The 19,763-nt window shown below is 39.0% G+C and overlaps 1 protein-coding gene across 2 annotated transcripts in view; it reads left to right on the top strand.

Annotated features, from left to right (window-relative positions):
• LOC122081125 (probable serine/threonine protein kinase IREH1) overlaps positions 1 to 19,243 on the top strand; it is a 41,594-nt gene extending 22,351 nt beyond the window's left edge. Inside the window, exons 6-18 of one of the 2 annotated variants that reach the window (XM_042648106.1) lie at positions 321 to 567; positions 923 to 1,015; positions 1,100 to 1,240; positions 1,325 to 1,417; positions 8,668 to 8,878; positions 9,003 to 9,088; positions 9,791 to 9,879; positions 16,840 to 16,891; positions 17,009 to 17,065; positions 17,177 to 17,350; positions 17,560 to 17,637; positions 18,435 to 18,629; positions 18,732 to 19,243. In XM_042648106.1, the coding sequence (XP_042504040.1) occupies positions 321 to 567; positions 923 to 1,015; positions 1,100 to 1,240; positions 1,325 to 1,417; positions 8,668 to 8,878; positions 9,003 to 9,088; positions 9,791 to 9,879; positions 16,840 to 16,891; positions 17,009 to 17,065; positions 17,177 to 17,350; positions 17,560 to 17,637; positions 18,435 to 18,518 (1,405 nt within the window). In that variant the 3' untranslated portion in view covers positions 18,519 to 18,629; positions 18,732 to 19,243. The remainder of the gene's footprint in view (positions 1 to 320; positions 568 to 922; positions 1,016 to 1,099; positions 1,241 to 1,324; positions 1,418 to 8,667; positions 8,879 to 9,002; positions 9,089 to 9,790; positions 9,880 to 16,839; positions 16,892 to 17,008; positions 17,066 to 17,176; positions 17,351 to 17,559; positions 17,638 to 18,434; positions 18,630 to 18,731) is intronic. The other variant, XM_042648107.1, reaches the window with a different exon arrangement.
• The last annotated feature ends 520 nt before the right edge of the window (positions 19,244 to 19,763 follow it).

A 19,763-nucleotide genomic window follows, 5' to 3' on the forward strand; every position in this document is an offset into this window, starting at 1 on the left:
CTCTCTAGGTGAAGTGGGATTCAATCGCTAGGGCCGGTGACAACATGTCTAGGACCTTACTAGCTGTGAGGACCTTTGATTGCTTAAGTTTGGTCTGCAAAACTTTCAAACATACAAGTCTTCTTTTAGTTTATTCTTATGTACACTCATTTATGAGCTATATACAGATAGCAGAACTTTTACTGATGCTATTGCTTTAAGTGGAACTTGCATCAATCTCTTTTGGCAGAAATATGTTGGTCCTTTATTTGAATGGAATTGTTAGTGGTCAAACTTCCTGTATTTTCCTTCAGTACTTAGTGGTGATTGTGGTTCTATAGGGAGAAATACTTGCAGCTCTGTGAGTTAGTTGATGATGAGAAGGGTGATATAACAAGCACTGTAATTGATGAAGATGCCCCCTTGGAAGATGATGTGGTTCGTAGCTTGAGAACAAGCCCTAATCACTCTGCTAAGGACCGTACTTCCATAGATGACTTTGAAATAATAAAACCAATCAGTCGTGGGGCATTTGGTCGTGTTTTCTTGGCGAAGAAGAGGACAACGGGTGATGTTTTTGCGATAAAGGTATTTTATATAATTTTTACAGTTACATATACTTCATAGTTGCATCAAGACATTGGTCATTAGCGTCTAGTGCTTTGTGTAGATGCTTTATATTTTCTTTCAGCGGAAGTAACTAGTTGAGGCATTTCTAAATTGATAGGAAGAGAAATAGACTACCATTAGATTGAGATGTTCAAAGAATGAATAACCCTCATTCAAGCTATATTTGTTCAAGAAGGCCATGTTTTCATTTTTTTTTTTTTCAAAATTCTTGAACCCATCAATAGTCTGATTATCTGTTGATTGTTTTTATGTTATCTTATCATTAGGAGCATTAATGGGTGCTGTTATTTGTTCATTTGTACCATTTTTGCAGGTTCTTAAGAAGGCAGATATGATCCGTAAGAATGCCGTTGAGAGTATTTTGGCTGAGCGTGACATCTTGATTTCAGTCCGCAATCCTTTTGTGGTGAGCTGGTCTAGCGTATGAAGAATTTCTTTTGAACTACTGTATAATTCCTTCTCATTCTAACTGGAATGTGAATTTTTTCAGGTGCGCTTTTTCTATTCATTTACATGCCGTGATAACTTATATCTTGTCATGGAATACTTGAATGGAGGAGATCTGTATTCATTGTTGAGGAATTTAGGATGCTTGGATGAAGATGTTGCTCGCATATATATTGCTGAAGTTGTAAGCTCTAGTTTATTCTGTGGGAAATAATGTTGTTTCTTTGTTGGATTGTACTCTTTGAATTTCATAAGTAATGTCATGCAGGTGCTTGCTCTGGAATATTTACATTCACTACATGTAGTTCATCGTGATTTGAAGCCCGATAATTTGTTGATAGCGCATGACGGTCATATCAAGGTTAATATGTTTCTTTTTTGATATAATTTGGGGAATGTAGGGGCTTCATAAGGATTATTTGGTTTGCTTAAATGCTTTTCAAAATGGCATTATGTCCTTAATGTTTTATTCTGTTCTGTTAGAAGTTATCGTAGGAGAGGAAAGGAGGAGTCTGTGAGTTGCGCAGACTCCTCCCTTCGGTTAGTCAAGATTCCTAGTAAATAGGAGTCCTAGTTGTACTATGACTAGTATTAGTTTCCTATAAGTCAGTAACTAATAAGGTAGTCTTTAATTCTGTTTTATATTCCTAGTCATAGTAGGACAGCTGTCCCCTATTGTAATTGTAATAGAATGTCAGCTATTTAATGAGAAGATGAGGGCAGAAGCAATCGCACGATTGAATCTGCTATTTCCTCAAGTTCGACTCTCTCTTTCTCCCTCTCGGACTTTCTCTGTTTTCCTTTATTTTATTTTTACATGGTATCAGAGCTGGTCTGATCCTTAAATCAATAACCAACCCTATTTTATAGCCTACTGTTTAGAAAATAAGGTAAAGAATAGCTCTCGGTTTCTGGTTTCTCCCCTAAGAAGCTCGTGGCTCTTTTGGAGGGGATGTTTTCATCCTCTATTTTTTCTGGAATATGTATGAAGGACTGATGGTTGAAATCAGTCGCATGTATGAAGGGATTGACTCAAATTGTTAGAAGAAAATTTCTGGATTGGGATTTTTGGATTGAAGATTGGTTTCTTGGCTGACGTTTCTCTCTCCCGGAACTGACATCAAGAACTGAAGTAATTTACAAACCAGCCATCAGAAGTCAACCAAATTTGGAGGTTTTTGTCACCTTGAGAAGACCTTCACTCGATTAGAAGCTCAGTCCATTCTGAGCCCAGAACAGCAAGCCGTAGGTACTTCTCTAAAACCCTGCGCTGGTTTTTCTCTCTCCTTCTCGGTTGGGCTATATTTGGTGGATTTTGGCTACTGTTTGGGTACTATTTTAGGTACTATTTACTGGACTTTGGATACTATTTTAGGTACTGATTTGGGCACTGTTTTGAGCACTGTCTTGCTGCTTTTTGGGTTCTGTTGTGGGTATTGTTTGCTACTATTCCTTCAGGTTTTAGTCTTCAATCCACTGTTGGTATATTGGGGTTTTGACATCTGTGCCAATTCCCCTTTGGTTGTTATCTTTTATTGACGATTGTTTGCTATTTTCTTGAACTTGCGTGATCTAACAAAGGAGGTTAGATCGATTGATTCGTTCTGTGTGCACTAATGGCTGACACAGAAGGGAAGAAAGTTGTTACTGAGGTGATGTCTTCATCATCACATAAAATTACAGAAAAGAAACTTTTAGGAGCTGCCAATTTCTACCAATGGAAGAAAATTGTGCAGCTTGTTTTGACTGGTCGAGATCAGCAGGATCACCTAAGAAAGGGAAAACCTGCTAATGATATTACATGGGATACGGTTGATGCATGTATTTTCGGATAGCTATTGAACTCAGTGTGTAACTCCATAGTTGATGTTACTCACATTGATACTGTGAAAGAGCTGTAGGACTATTGGAATGTTTTGTATTCTGGACAGAACAACCTTTCTCGTATTTATAAACTGTCTTAGGCCTTTTATCGGACTGATAGGAAGGGTCGGCCTCTAACTCAGTACTTTGCTGATTTCAAGAGAATGTATGGAGAGCTGAATTCTCTTCTCCTTATTAGTAGTGATGTGAAGAAGATGCAAGACCAGTGAGAGCAATTTGCAGTTATGGGTTTTTTGGGAGGTCTTGGAACAGAATATAACTGTTCGTTCTCAGATCCTTGGAGGTGACAAGGTGGCATCTCTTGCAGATACATTTTCCCGAGTCTACGGATATGACTCGGATATCTCGAGAGAATTATCAAGATTCCACTCCAGTGGAAAACTCCGCACTTGCAGCACAGGGTAATAATCGAGGAACTTCACGTGGCATAAGTAATGGTGGTAATAAGGGACAATTTACTCGGAAATCTTCAGACAGTTCAAGAGTAGTACGTACATGTCATCATTGTGGTAAACCAGGACACATCCAACTATTTTGTTGGAAACTTCAGGGCCAACCTCCTCAAAAGCAGTTTGCCAACTCAGCCACAGTTGATGAACTTTCTCAGCCTGGACAATCTGAGGGTAAGATGGTCAGGATGACCAATGAAGAGTTTGTGCGCTTTCAGAATCAAACACCCTCATCTCCCACTGCTACTCTTGTTCAGACAGGTAATGCCATTTCGTGTCTCTCCGCTTCTTCTCGCTCCTGGATAATCGATTAAGGTGCATTGGATCACATGTCTAGTGTTTAAGGTATATTTTCTTCTTTTAAGAAGTCCTCTGCTACTGTCATTGGCCAATGGCTCAATCGCTAAAGTCAATGATTTTGGCACTATTCGTCTTAATGCCTCCTTATCATTATCATCTGTGCTTTATTTGACCGAGTTACCATTCAACCTATTGTCTGTAAGCAAGTTTACACAAGCTTACAATTGTTCTATAACATTTTTCTCCGACTCGTGTTTTTCAGGATCTTACGACGAAGACGATGCTTGGTAGAGGTCGTCGGGTTGGGGGATTGTACCTTTTTTAAGACACTGCACCTTCCATAGCCTGTTCGGGTACTCTGATTCCTCATCAAGTTCACTGCTGGTTGGGCCATCTGTCTTTACAGAGTCTACAGAAACTTGATCCTAGTTTTCATTCTCTTTCTAGTTTAGAATGTGAGTCATGTCAGTTTGGAAAACTACATCGTGTTAGTTATTCCCCTCGAGTTCATAAACGGTATGCATCTCCTTTTTCTTTGATTTATTCAGATGTATGGGGCCCTTGTTCTGTTACATCCACTTTAGGTTTTAAGTACTTTGTTACTTTTGTTGATGACTATTCTAAGACAACCTGGCTTTATTTAATGAAAAAATCGTTCTGAGTTATTTATCATCTTTTGTGACTTTGTTGTTGAAATACAAAATCAATTTGGCATGACTATCAAAATTCTAATAACAAACATAACCTCCCAACTGAATGGGGTCGGCTACATGGATCCAATGCTGTAAAATAATAGAAAGTAAAGAAGCATAGAAGATGAGTTAAAAGGAGAGAATATGGGGGTAAGTTTAGGGGGTATCGTAGAATATAGATACGCATCATGGAAAAACATCCTTTATATGGGGTCAGCAACTCGTGTTCGTGTCCTCCACAGAACTCTATCCGAAGTCATACTAGGTTCTAGTCCTAAAATTTGCGTATCTTTTTGGACTACCTCGTTAATAGTTATCTTAGGTCTGCCCTTACTTTTTCTAGCGCCTTCCCAATAAATCTAGTCACTCTTTCGTACTGGGGCCTCCATAGGTCTCCGTTGGACATGGCCATACCACCTCAATCGACTCTCGCGGAGTTTGTCATGGATTGGTGCAACCCTCACTTCATATCTAATATTTGCATTCCTTACCCTATCTATCCTGCTCTTCCTGCACATACCTCTCAACATTCTCATTTTCGCTACACTCAGTTTGTTCGCATTACTCTTCTTGGTTGCCCGACATTCTGCTCCATACATCATAGCCTGTTGTATAACTGTCCTGTAGAATTTTCCCTTGAGTTTAATAGGTATTCTTTTATCATATAATACTCCTGACGCTTCTCTCCACTTCATCCACCCCACTTTAATCCTTTGAGCAATATCATCCTCTATATCTCCCTCTTTGTCAATGATAGCCCCCAAATAAACAGTCCCTCCGAGGTAGTTCTTGTTCCCCAAGCTTCACCACTCCCTCCTCTCCTCTAGATTGACTGAAGGGACACATCATATATTCTTTCTTCGTTCTGCTTAACCTAAAACCTCTTGATTTCAAGTTTGATCTTCATAGCTCTAGTTTAGTATTAGTCCCGTCCACTGTTTCATCTATCAACACGATATCATCTGCAAATAGCATACACCACGAGACTGAGTCTTGGATGTGCGTGGTTAGGTCATCCATACTGAGTGCAAACAGATAGGGGCTTAGAGCAGATCCTTGATGTAACCCAATTGTGATCGAGAATTCGTTACATTGCCCGTCTCTCGTTTTCACACTTGTCACCGCTCCTTCATGCATGACTATCAAAATTCTACGAAGTGATAATGCAAAAGAATACTTTTCTTGTCCATTTTCTGAGTTTATGGCTAAGTATGGTATGATACACTAGTCTTCTTGTTCAAACACTCCCCAACAAAATGGAGTGGCTGAAAGAAAGAACCGTCATTTGATGGAGGTTGCTAGGTCACTTATGTTTGAAATGAAGGTATCCAAAGTTTTTTGGGCCGATGCTGTTCTCATTGCTTGTTATCTTATTAATCGTATGCCTTCCTCTGTTTTGTGTGGTGGTATTCCCCATTCCTTATTATTTCTGTCTGACCCACTTTTTGTTCTTCCCCCTCTTGTTTTTGGTTGTGTTTGCTTTATTCGTAATCATCATCCAGGGTTGTCAAAATTGGATCCTCAAGCCATTGTCTCTTTTTGGGTTACTCCCGTACTCAAAAGGGATACCACTGTTATTCACCGGTTCTTCCCAAGTATTTTGTCACTGCTGATGTATCCTTTTTTGAATCCACCCCATATCCTAATGAGTCATTTGTTGTGTCTGAATTGGATGATGATCTTCCCCTTTATTTTATCCATCACTCTAATCTGCAGGTTGCCACTGAGACAGAGGTCCCACCACCACCACCCCTGTTACAGGTGTATACACGACGTGTTCGGGAAGTCGTAGCCCCCCTTTCCTGCGGCACCTACCTTATCATCTTCGTCTACTGATCCGCCTCCAGGTATTTCTCTTTCTGACCTAGACCTCCCTATTGCACAGCGTAAGGGTGTTCGGAGTTGTACTCAACATCCTATTATTGGTTTTGTGTTTTATTCTGGTCTTTCGTCTACCTTTCATTCCTGTCTTTCCACTATTTCTTGTCATCCTGTTCCTAAGACCCTTGCGGAGGCATTATCTAGTCCTTGGTGGAAGACTGCTATGACAAAGGAACTGTGTGCCTTAGAGGCAAACCAGACTTGGGATCTTGTATCGTTACCCCCTAGCAAAAAGGCTATTGGTTGTCGCTGGGTATATGCAGTTAAAGTGAGCCCTGATGGCTCTCTTGCTTGCTTGAAAGCTCGGCTGGTGGCAAAAGGGTATGCCCAAGTTTATGGCATTGATTATGTGGATACCTTCTCTCCTGTTGCCAAAATGGCTTCTGTTCGTGTTCTGATTTCTCTTGCGGCTTCCTCTCATTGGCTGTTATTTCAGCTTGATGTGAAAAATGCTTTTCTTCATGGTGACTTGCATGGGGAAGTGTATATGGAGCAACCTCCGGGGTTTGTTGCTCAGGGGGAGTGTGGAAAGGTGTGCAAGCTCAAGAAGTCCTTTTATGGGCTTAAACAGTCTCCTTGGATGGTGTTTGGAAGATTCACTGATGTGGTATGTGCATTTGGACTGTCAAGGTGTGACAGTGATTATTTCGTGTTCTATCGGAAGTTCGGTGGAAAGAGGATATTTTTGGTTGTTTATGTTGATGATATTGTCATTACTGGAGATGATGTTGAAGGAATCCAAAGTTTGAAAGCTCATTTGCAGCAACACTTACAAACTAAGGATCTAGGACGATTAAAGTACTTCCTGGGAATCGAAGTTGTTCATTCAAGAAAAGGAATTTCTTTGTCTCAGAGAAAGTACATTTTAGATCTACTTTCAGAAACAGGTATGTTAGGATCCAAGCCCGTGATACTCCAATGGATCCAACTGTGAAACTTATGCTTGAAGAAGGTGATGTGTTAGATGATCCTGAGAAATACAGGAGGTTGGTGGGAAAGCTGAATTATTTGACTGTGATTTGACCTTACATTGTCTTCCTTGTCAATGTTGTGAGTCAGTTTCTGTCATCTCCACATACTTCACATTGGGATGCCGTTGTTTGTATTCTAAGGTATCTTAAAAAAGCTCCAGGACGTGGTCTGGTATATTCAGATCATGGACATAATTGTATTGAAGGTTTTTATGATGCAGATTGGGCTGGTTCTCCTATTGATAGAAGTTCAACTATAGGGTACTGTACTTTTGTTGGTGAAAACCTTGTGTCTTGGAAGAGATAGAAGCAAACTGTTGTGGCAAGGTCTAGTGCTGAATCTGATTATCGAGCCATGGCTCATGTTATTTGTGAGTTGATGTGGATAAAGCAGCTCCTGACTGAACTTGGTTTTAATTGTACTTATTCTATGCAGTTATGGTGTGACAACAAAGCTGCTCTTCATATTGCTTCTAATTCAGTGTTCCATGAGAGGACAAAACATATTGAAGTTGATTGTCAGTTTGTCACTTTGTTCGTGAAAAACTACAAGAAGGGAGTTATTTCGACAATCATATTTGCACAGGAGAACAACTTGCAAATGTTTTTACCAAGTCCTTGGGGGGTAGTAGAGTGGACTACATTTGTAACAAGTTGGGCATGATTAGCATCTATGCTCCAGCTTGAGGGGAAATGTTAGAAGTTATCGTAGGAGAGGAAAGGAGGAGTCTACGCACCGGAGAGGAAAGGAGGAGTCTGTGAGGTGTGCAGACTCCTTCCTTCATTTAGTCAAGATTCCTAGTTAATAGGAGTCCTATTTGTACTAGAACTGGTATTAGTTTCCTACAAGTCAGTAACTAATAAGGTAGTCTTCTATTCTGTTTTATATTCCTAGTCATAGTAGGACAGCTGTCCTATTGTAATTGTAATAGAATGTTAGCTATTTAATGAGAAGATGAGGGCAGAAGCAATCACACTATTGAATCTGCTATTTCCTCAAGTTCGACTCTCTTTCTCCCTCTCGGTCTTTCTCTATTTTCCTTTATTTTATTTTTACATGTTCTATATAATATATGTATCCAAAGTGCACCTATCATTGCTTTATTTGTTCTTAGTTACTTTTATATGGTACTGGTTTTGTCATTTATCCCCGTGTATGTATTCATCCTTGTTTACTTCCTTGGTATCTGATAATGCCATATAATGTACAGATGCTACATCTTGTCTCATTTATTTTGTCTTCAATAGTTAAATTTATTTTCTTTTCATGTTTGCTACTGCATTAATTTACCCTTTATGTACTCCTGGCAACCCTCCCCCCCCAAAAAAAAAAAATGAAAAGAAAAGTGTAATTGGTACTGTCTGTTTTGTTATTTACACAATTATATGTGCTTATGCTAAATGCTGACATGTTCCAGCTTTTCTCCTGTGCAGTTGACAGACTTTGGGCTTTCAAAGGTTGGTCTCATCAACAGCACGGATGATTTGTCTGGTCCAGCAGTTAGTGGGACATCTTTGCTGGGAGAAGATGAACCACAATTATCGGCATCTGAAAAATTGAATCAGCGGGAAAGAAGGCAAAAACGTTCGGCTGTGGGAACCCCTGATTATTTGGCTCCAGAGATACTCTTAGGGACTGGACATGGTTTGTAAAGCTCTGTTTATGACTTCTTGATGTATTTATTAGTTCATTGCCTTTTTCTATCATTAGATTGTTTGCATCCTGCAATTGCAGAATTTCTTATCTTGTGATTCTTTCTTTTCCGCAGGCACAACGGCTGATTGGTGGTCTGTGGGTGTTATTCTTTTTGAGCTGATTGTTGGCATTCCACCCTTTAATGCAGAACATCCACAGGTTATTTTCTTGATTCTATATTCTTGTAAAGAACCTAGAAAGCCATTTTTTATTTGCTTTTTATGTTTTTCTCTTCTTCTTCTTCTTCTTTTTTTCTTTTTTTTGGATATCATAATCCTTTTGTTTTAGCATGGGGATTGATCCAGTTTCTTTTTGTTTAGTTTACTCCACGGGTTTATCAATAAAAAGGGCATACCTAGTGCATGAGGCTCCCTCCATTGCAGGGTCTGGGGAGGTTCATAATGTACGCATCCTTACCTTTGCTTCGCAGAGAGGCTGTTTCCCAACTTGAACCTACGACCACTAGGTCACAATGGAGCAGCCTTAGTTTTGCACTGAGGTCTGCTCTTAGGGGTTTGTCAATAATTATAATTTATATTATGCTTTGTCACCCATATGCTTTATTGCAATGGTGGAAACAACCTCTTCGCGAATTGGGGGTAAGGCTGCATACATTATGACCTTCACCAGACCCTGCAGTCGGGAGCCTCTTGGACTGGGTAGTGGGTACCCCTATTTTATGCTTTATTGCAATAGTGAACTCCTGTGTCTGCATGCACGACACTCACATGTGCTTGTGCACATGCGTGTGTGTTTGTTTGTGCGTGCATGTGCAAAGTTTTGTTCTTTGTTCCGACATTTGTCGCACGTTTGAAGTACTAATGTGGTGTTTTCTTGTTTATCTCCTTTATTGTCTTGTAGATTATTTTTGACAATATACTCAATCGTAAAATTCCTTGGCCCCGGGCGCCTGAAGAAATGAGTCCTGAAGCACAAGATCTAATTGATCGGTAAGAAAGTCTGTAGTCTGTTCTGTTGCCATTATATGCAAATATGTTTTAGTGGATTTTCTTGTTGATACCCCTGAAGGTGTCAAATAATTTGTAACCATAGTTGTCACGGCGTCAAATCGATCCAAGGCGGTGGAGGGGTGGCTAATCGATTTGGCGATGAATCACCCATTTTGGCGTTGCCATGGCGGTCAAATCGCCCGTGTGTCATTTTTTATTTTTTCTATTTTCTAAAATTATTTAATATGCTATTTTTTTATTTTTCCTATTTTTTTAAGTTATTTAGCATGCTACAAGCCTAGAATATATACCCTATAACATATAAAACAAACATTAAGTAACATCAAATCATCAAAAAAATCAACATAGCCATATCATGTCATCAAAAATCAACATAAATTATTGACTCATACAGTTATACATCAATTCATCACTCATCAAGTCATAAAAAATCAACATGTACATCACACAAAAGTAAAAAGTAAAAGGCTAACCTGTGATTGAAGCTTGAAAGTAATGATTGGAAGTGAGTGAGCAACCTGAACAAAGTAAAAGGTATATATGTCAATATATCATATATGAATGACAGAATGAGAGATATATATTTGGAAACCAAAAAATAGAATCATTAGATCAAATGATGAGATAAGTGGCTAACCTGTTAAGCTATTAGTGACTTACTGAAGCAATAAAGCTTGATAGCAAATGAACTCAACATAAAAAAAAAACTTAACTAATCATCCAAGTTCAAAGTTTAAAGTTTAAACAATATATAAAATCCAAACACTCAAACAGTCAAACACAAATAACTTAATCATCATAATCATCCAACAAATCAACAGATGGCAGATTCCTTTGTTGTCCTTGTCCACTAGAAGCATTTGCATTTTCACCAAAGTTATCTATGACATCCAAGTCATCATTCACATCATCCTCTTCTTCCAAATCTTCTTCCCCATCTGATTCTGATGACTCCCCAACAGCCCTCCCTCTACCACGGCGTGTGTAGCACAAATTTCCTCTAGAGGTTGATGATTGAGCTCTCCTGGGTCGATTGGGCCCCTCCATTGTTGCCCCCATTGCTCTACCAGCAACGTCCCATGTGAGATCAGCATCGGGATGGACTACATCATCCACTTGCTCGTCAATCATCCACTCACTACTCCAATCCAGTTCATCAAGCACAAGTGGATCATAATTTCTGTTGAGGAGACGTCTTTCTTGAAACCTTTCTTCTAGGCGGAGATTGTATTGAACATAGACTAGATCATTCAAACGTTGATGTTCCAGCCTATTCCTCTTCTTGGTATGAATCTGAATTCATAAACAATAGAGAACAACAAACAAAGTTATTGTTCCAAAAATAAAAAGTCTAAAATATGAAATAGAGACTTGAGACCCAGCTACTTACAAACTCAAATGTGCTCCAGTTGCGCTCGCAACCAGAAGAGGAGCCACAAAGCCCTAGAATACGTCTTGCAATCTTTGAAAGCTCAAAAGCATGACCTCCAAATGAACCCCACCAAGTAACTATAAAAAATAAATATATATAAAAATAGTTAGATTGATATTTAATATATCACACAAGCAAAACAACTAAACATTAAACAATGAACTCTACTTACTAGGACTCATGGTTGCCCGTGATCTAATTGCCATATCCGAGGCAAAACCACCTCGAGAATATCTATACAAAGTGGCTTGAGTATTTATCTTGTCTTGTAAAGCTGGTTCATGTATCATTTTTTCAATGACTTCATTAAATGCAAGCTGTAGAGAAGATATAATTTGGTAGCCACCATCATCACCTTCCTTATAAGAAAAAAATTTGCCAGGATTAAGAACGCCCCATCTGAATCTCCCAACGCCTATTAACAATATCTAACACTTTCTTGTATTGCCTTTCTTTATCTCCAAAATTTTCTTTTATTTTCTTTTTTGCCTCATCCATGGCAAATTGAACCTCAGGCATAGAAGGCCTCTCATCACCATCCACAATCCTCAAGACAGTAAGAAGTGGCTTTGAAGCTCTAAGACAATTTTCCACACCATTCCAAAATGCTACCGCAAACACCGTCTCAACCACTTTCTTCCCAGCTTCGGTCTTTGCCAAATTAGAACTAGTCCATTCTTCAGAAATAAACAAATGTCTCAAGTCATCTCTATGTTTTAACAAGCTTTGAAGTGTCAGAAATGCAGTTGCAAATCTAGTAGCTGCTGTCCTCACAAGATCCATCCCATTTGTTCTAGCCCTCATTGCATCAAGAATGCGTGTGTGCCTGTAGATGAAGTTGGTTACTTTTTTTGCCTTACTTATCACAGTCCTATTAGCATTCAAGAATCCTATTTCCTCCAACATCAGGTCAATGCAATGCGCTGCACAAGGAGTCCAATACAGCTTTGTCCTCTTCTGCATCAGCATTGTACCGGCTAATTTATAAGCCGATGCATTATCTGACACAACTTGCACAACATAGTCCTCACCAATTTCTTGAACTTTGTTGTCAATCAATTCAAACAACTTCTCTGCAGTTTGAGATATACTAGATGCATCAACAGATTCCATGAAATAAGTCCCCTCTGGACAGTTAACGAGGAAATTAATTAAATACCTTCCTCTTTTATCCGTCCACCCATCAGTCATTAGAGTGCACCCATACTGCTTCCAATACTCTTCATATTTATTCTTCATCTCTGCAGTTCTATCCTTTGCTGCCTTCAACAATGGCACTCTCACTTCATGATAACTTGGGGGCTTATATCCTGACCCGTACTGTGCAATAGATTCTACTATCACCTCAAACCTCCTTGACTTAAGAGCATTGAATGGAATACCACACTGATAAACCCAGTCAACAATGTGATTATCAACTCTCTTTTTTTCTTCCGCTGATCTAAACCGGTTCTCTATAGTAGTCTGAGTACTACCTTTAAGATGCCTCTCAGCAACCACTTGCTCAGGAGTCCGTCTAACATGAGCATCCATGGGGCCCCTTACTTGTGGCTGAATGACTACTTTCTTTTTCTTAGCAAATGTCCCAGAGCTAGGAATAAGTCTAGAGGTTGTAGAAGAAGGAGTCCTACTAGACTGTCTTTGACCTTCAACTTCTATATCAACATCAGCACCAACACCAGCACCAACACCAGCACCAACATCAACATCAACATCATCATCATCCAAAATGTCTTGCATCCTTTTCTTCTTATTGCGCATAAGAGCTGCATTCATCTCTGTAGCAATCGCTACAGTTGTCTTGGTACACTTAGCAACATCTCCATATCCACCCACCAAATGTTGCTTTAACCTTTTAATTCCACACTTGAGGTTTTTTCCACAAAGAGTGCATTTAACAAGGTTCTTGTCTGACAGGTCAGGCCAATACCCATACTTCCACCCAGGGTCATTTGATTTGGCCTTCCTGGTTGGGTCTTTGGATGGATCATATGCAGCCGTGCTTATATTATCACCCCCACTACTACCAGGTCCACCAACAGTACCATCCATTATGAACTCCTATAGTCCTATCCTACAAGTTACAAAACAGAGTAACAAAGTATGTTAAGTGTTAACCAATAACATTAACATGATAACATAAAAAAAAAACAATCAAACACTCACAAATCCAACTTAATCATTTCACTTAACACAAATACACAACCAAGACCATTGTCAAGTTCTTATATTTTTTTTTTCCAGCAATCTAAAATATATGATTTCCCATCTTCAGATCAAGATCAAGCTCTAGATAGTAGATAACTAGATATACAGATAAAGAGGAAAACATATTATAAACATTGAATTTATTAGTAGGTGGGGCCCTTACTTGGTTGTCGCTCTTGCTGCCGGAGGAGAAGATGTCGCAGGCGATATCGTATTGTGGTTGTTGTCGTTCATGCTGCCGGAGAAGGAGCAGAGAAGACGTCACTGTTGGTTGCTGCCGGAGAACCAGTCCGGCTGTTGGTTGCTGCCGGAGAAGGAGAAGAAGAAGAGTTGCAGCGGTGGCTGCCGGAGAAGGAGAAGGAGGAAAAGAGTTGCAGACTTGCAGCGGTGGCTGCCGGAGAAGGAGAAGGAGGAGAAGAGTTGCAGCGGTGGCTGCCGGAGAAGGAGAAGGAGGAGAAGCTTGCACGGTGGCTGCCGGAGAAGGAGGAGGAGAAGAGTTGCAGCGGTGGCTGCCGGAGAAGGAGAAGGAGAAGGAGGAGAAGAGTTGCAGCGGTGGCTGCCGAAGGAGGAGAAGACTTGCACGGTGGCTGCCGAAGAAGGAGGAGGAGAAGAGTTGCAGCGGTGGCCGCCGGAGAAGGAGAAGGAGGAGAAGAGCAGCAGTGGCTGCCGGAGAAGGAGAAGGAGAAGGAGGAGAAGAGTTGCAGCGGTGCCTGCCGGAGAAGGAGAAGGAGAAGAGAAGAACCAGCGGTGGCTGCCGGAGAAGGAGAAGAAGAAGGAGAGGAGCAGAAGTCGCAACGGTGGCTGCCGGAGAAGGAGAAGAGAAGAATGTTGCAGCGGTCGAGGGTTTTTGTCTCTTCGAACTCTCGAGCTTCGATCGAGGGTTTGGTGACTTTGGTCTCTTCGGCGTTAATTGAAAATTTGAAAGTCGACTGAGGGTTTGGTCTCAATGGTGGCAACGTATGGCCATATTATAATAAACAAAATGTTAGTAAAAAAAAAAACCAATTAAAATATAATAAATAAAATATTGTTAGTAAAAAAAAAAAAAAAAAAATCAACCGCCTAGGTACTAAAACGTTGTATGGCGTCCATGGTGTTGACAAGGCGACGCCTAGCAGTCTATGGCGACCGCCAAGTGTGAAAACATAAATCGTTGGACTGCCATGCCTAAAACTTACCGCCGGGACGCCAAGGCGCCGCCTAGGCGTCCTTGACAACTATGCTTGTAACCTTAAAATTTTTTACCCATCTAGTAAATGGGTGGGTTTTGGGTAGGCATATGGCTTGTAGCCTGAGCTTCCCTATCTCAACCATCCAAACTCCTTCCATTGCCTCACTTTCATCTGAAGACAGCATAGTTGTCACGGCGCCAAGGCGAACCAAGGCGGTGGAGGGTTGTCTAAGCGTTTAGGCGAGAAGGCGTCCGCCTTAAGGCGAACTAGGCGAACAAGTGTTATTTTTTATTTTTCCTATTTTCTAACATTATTTAGTAAGTTATATATACCTTGTATCATAAAAAATCAAGATTAAGCCACATCAAGTCATTAAAAATCAACATTTAGCCACATCAAATCATAAAAAATTAACATTAAGTCATATTAAGTTATAAAAAATCAACATTTAGAGAAATGCTCTTATTCTATAATAAGTTTGACTGGTCAAATGATTTTATTTTTACATGAGACTTTTTGTATTAATTATAATATAAAACCAGTTTTCTAACAAGTCTAAGATTACTTAAATCTGAGTTGTAATGACAAAGTTATGCTTCAGTCAAACTTATTTTTAAGTGCGCGAATACTGTTAAAATCGCCTGAATGAAAATAATTTTATGAATATCAAAACAAAATATTTTTTTACCGGACTTTTGGTTTTTAGCAATGTTTTAACATGATAGAATTTATAAAATTTTCATAATTGAGAAAAACCCTAACATTTAAAAGTTGAAAATCGTCCCTATAACCAAAATCCAGTTTTTGTTCTTAGACTGGGGGGTTGACTTTTTATCCTTTTGGAATTTGATTTTTAAACTATTTTTATTGGATTCAAATAGGGGGTATTTGCTTATTTATGAATAATATCTTAAGTAAATGAAAACATTTACTTGAATGATATTTGGCATAAATAAGTGCCGAAACACAATGCGACATGCAGTGCAACAAGGCGGCTGTCGCTTAGGCCCCAGGCAAACCGCCTGGACGCCTAGTCGTCGCCTTGACAACTATGGAAGACAGGGAACTGTGATTATCCATACATGTTTGTGATATAATAAAATAAGAGTTGAATGGTCTGAGACTTGTCGTCCTAGTTCCATTCATTTATATGAATGTGTTTAAAAACCGATATACCAATGTTTAGTTCAACACAACAACAACAACAACAACAACAAAGCCTTGTCCCAACTTGGGGTCGGCTACATGGATCCAAAGAAAATACCAATGTTTAGTTCATTGGATTCAAATTGTTTTCAGGGTAGAACTGTAAATAGCTGGTAGTGGAAAAAGGTATTATCATTTCAAATATCAAGAATGTATTAATTTTCAAGTTCCTTGGAGAAATGAAATATCCAGATCTAAAGTTTGATTTGTTTCTATATCTTCTTGATTGGAACTCATGAATCTTTCCTCAAGAATATACATTCATTATTTAGCAATGTATTTTGTTTGTTAAAACATCTTTATGCGTGCACATGCATACCTTCATGTTTTTGTTTGTATTCCTGATCTTTTTGTTTTCTTTGTTTTCAAAGTATTTTCTAGATAGAAATCTATAGAATGTTAAACTGATATCTCCTGAGAATAAGCTCCTCTCGAGGGGAAAGGGGATTCAGTGATGTGATACTTTCAGAAACTGTGAACTTGTCTGAAGCATGTACAATGTGAAATTTGATTGTCCAGCTTTGAGACATACTTTGAACTCCAAATACCTCTCTTTAATCAGATGTGAGCTCCGATGATTATTTGAGAATTATCAAAACCTTTATAAACTGAAACTAGTATGGATCAAAAGGTTGGTCTAATCCCAAGAAGTTGGTGTGCATGAAAACTGAAGAGTATTCAACAAAGCTGATAAATTACCGTTCAAACAGCAAATTACGAACTGAAATTAAATCTTCTATTTTTATATAAACTTATAGATGAGCTGACCTTTGCAGGCATTTGTCACACATTACTGACTAGGTCACCCCCTCATGGATTTTGTAACATTTTGTTAATTAATAATTCAATATGGCCATTCTTGTGTGATGCATTTTATATATTAATAACTTGAGAATTGTTTCTGATTTCATCATATCCTAGATTATTGACAGAAGATCCTAATCAGAGACTTGGAGCTAAAGGAGCATCAGAGGTAATTTTTCATAATTGATTTGTGGGACTATATTATGTTTAACTGTTGAACCTCTTTACTTCTTCTTGGAATTGATTCCCTGGGAGAATTAGAAACTAACAGAGACCTATGATCCAGGTGAAGCAACATGTGTTCTTCAAAGATATCAACTGGGACACACTTGCTAGGCAGAAGGTGGACACTATATTTTGTCCATCTCGTTTCATCTATCTAGTTCTATACTGGTGTGGTAATGGCATTTGGCTTGAATTGATAAAGTAATCTGAATTTCTGCATCTATCACAGGCTGCATTTGTTCCGGCTTCAGAGAGTGCACTTGATACAAGCTACTTCACAAGCCGATACTCCTGGAATACTTCGGATGATCGTGCTTATGCACCCAGTGAATTTGATGATTCTAGTGACAGTGGTAGCTTGAGTGGCAGCAGCAGCTGCCAAAGCAATCGCCAAGATGAACAGGTATCCACCTTTAAAAAATGATTTACCTTAAAGCATTCAGAAGGGACAAATTTAAGTAGATTTATTGAATTCTAGAACCTGATAGAAAATATATGACGAGGGCCTTCCTTGGACTTTCTTTTTTCCTTCATTTCACACCTTATTATCATACTCATCATCATTGGCATTATTCTGTGGGGATTAACTGCAACGTTGAATACATTGAACAGGGAGATGAATGCGGAGGTCTTGCTGAGTTTGAGTCTAGTTCATCTGTCAATTACTCATTTAGTAATTTCTCATTCAAGGTACGTATATTCATAATGACAACGAATAGAATGCTATTGAGTGATAAGTGCTATCAAGTATCGAAGTCCAAACTGTTAGATTCAGACTCAACTTGATTCCTTTATTTATTTGACAAAAATTCCCTTGCGATCCCAATCTAACCAATTTAATGCTTGATAGCACCTGCCTAGATTCTTATTAAATCAGTACGTACTCATAATTGTATTAATATACCAACTCATTTATTTTTTATAAGTTTGGTTTGGTGCTAAACCAATCAGTAATAGATGTGTTTAGTTTTTGGGGATTACAAATAGCCTGGTTGACTAATCTGAAACTAAGCTGCTGGCACCGTAGAAGTTTAATTTTCATGATACTTCATAGTAAATTCAAGCAATTCCTTTTTTTTAAGTGGAGTTTTTTCAAAGAGGGAATGTTCTGACTGGAGATTCGATGTGAGAAAAAATGGAGTGAAGAATTTGGCTTGATGCTGTTCTTCATTTGATGATGTTGGGACCAGCATTACAAAATCCAGCAATAGCATCACCATATGCAGGCATATTTACCACTTGCTGGGATTCCTTGGTAGATCTCAGTTTTGCTAGAAATTGAATGCTCAGGGTCTTGAAATTCAGTCTACCCATATTAATTTTGGAAAGATAACTTACATTCTTGCTATTGCACACTGCCAGAAAACAATCTTTTGTTTCCTATTTTTCCTTCTTATTGGGTATATTTTGATGCTGCCTTCTACGTGTTTTTCACTAGTCTTTCAACGTGGATCCTTTTGTTCTGTTTTTCCATGTTTGGTGCTCAGAATCTCTCCCAGCTTGTGTCAATCAACTATGATTTGCTTTCAAAGGGATGGAAGGATGAAACTTCAGCAAACCATGGTGCTTAACTACCCAATTTTCTTGGCTGAGAAACGAAAGTGGGTTTTGATGCTAGGTCAACATTTGAACCTTGAGGATCCCATTCACCTCAGTGGTTGCTTTGTATACAGCCTGTAAATGTAAGATTCTAAGAATTCTTTGACTTTGGTTATGTTGTTTCTTCTCATTACTACTATGTTTTATAATATTTTTTTTTTCTTCTTTTATTTCTCACCTTGCAGAGAGAAGCTTGAGTAGACAAAACTGTGGGGATGTGATCTTTCCTGATATAGGCTACTGCACCACATCGTGGGGCTTCAATTTTAGTCTTGAGTGAGTTATTTCTTTGGTTTGAGGACCTCTCTGTACATTGATAGATGCCTCAGGGCGGGCCCTCAGATGTAAACATGCGGTTTCTCTGCCATAAGCAAAGAGTCACATCCCTTTTACTTGATTTGTACTCTCTCTCAGAGCAGGACTTTATCAACTTAATGTGCTGACCAAAACTGAATTTAACTCGTGGCTTCAAGAAGCTTGGTTCCCTGCCCTATGGGGTTGATTCCCATTTTTCTGAAATTTGGAAGGCATGCAAGAAACATGAAAAAAAATTAAGGCATCATATAGGAGATGAGGAGAGTATGCTGCTGCCTGGTTTATTGTGTTTTGCTGCATTGGTGGCTTTTCCCTTGTAAATCCTTCATTCAAAAAACAACATATTTTCCATTATTGAAATTACTTATCAATCTTATAGTTATATGGTTTATCTTGTCAAGTTATTTCTCTAGGGAGTTTTGCTACCATAAATCCACTGTGACACAAAATCTCCACAAAACCCTTCATTAGAAAACTAGGCACCTGGCGCAATAGCTCTACCCGGTGTTGGCATGTGAGCTTGCATGCAAAGCGAAGCACTTTTAGCGCGGCCAATAAGTTCACTGAATGTTGATTGATTCACAATCTGATCGGTTATTCATTCCTGTCTTGTGACTCTGGGTAAACAAGGAGCTGATCTACAAGCACCCTGTCCTGGTTGTCAAGTTAATCTATGAGCTCAATTGCTTTGACTGAGTTGAGGACTTAATGATTTTCATTGTTGAGTGCAAAATGACTTGCACGAATTACTGCATTGGGAGTTCATGGAACCGTATGCCACTATTGGTTTACAATAATATTCCTTTCCGAGAAGCTTGACATCTCTATCATTCTCTGAAAATTTGTGTCCGAAACATTTTAAAAATTATATGAAAAGAGAGAAACATATTTGTACCAGACAA

Source organism: Macadamia integrifolia, chromosome 6 (genome assembly GCF_013358625.1).
Source record: "Macadamia integrifolia cultivar HAES 741 chromosome 6, SCU_Mint_v3, whole genome shotgun sequence".
Lineage (NCBI taxonomy): Eukaryota > Viridiplantae > Streptophyta > Magnoliopsida > Proteales > Proteaceae > Macadamia > Macadamia integrifolia.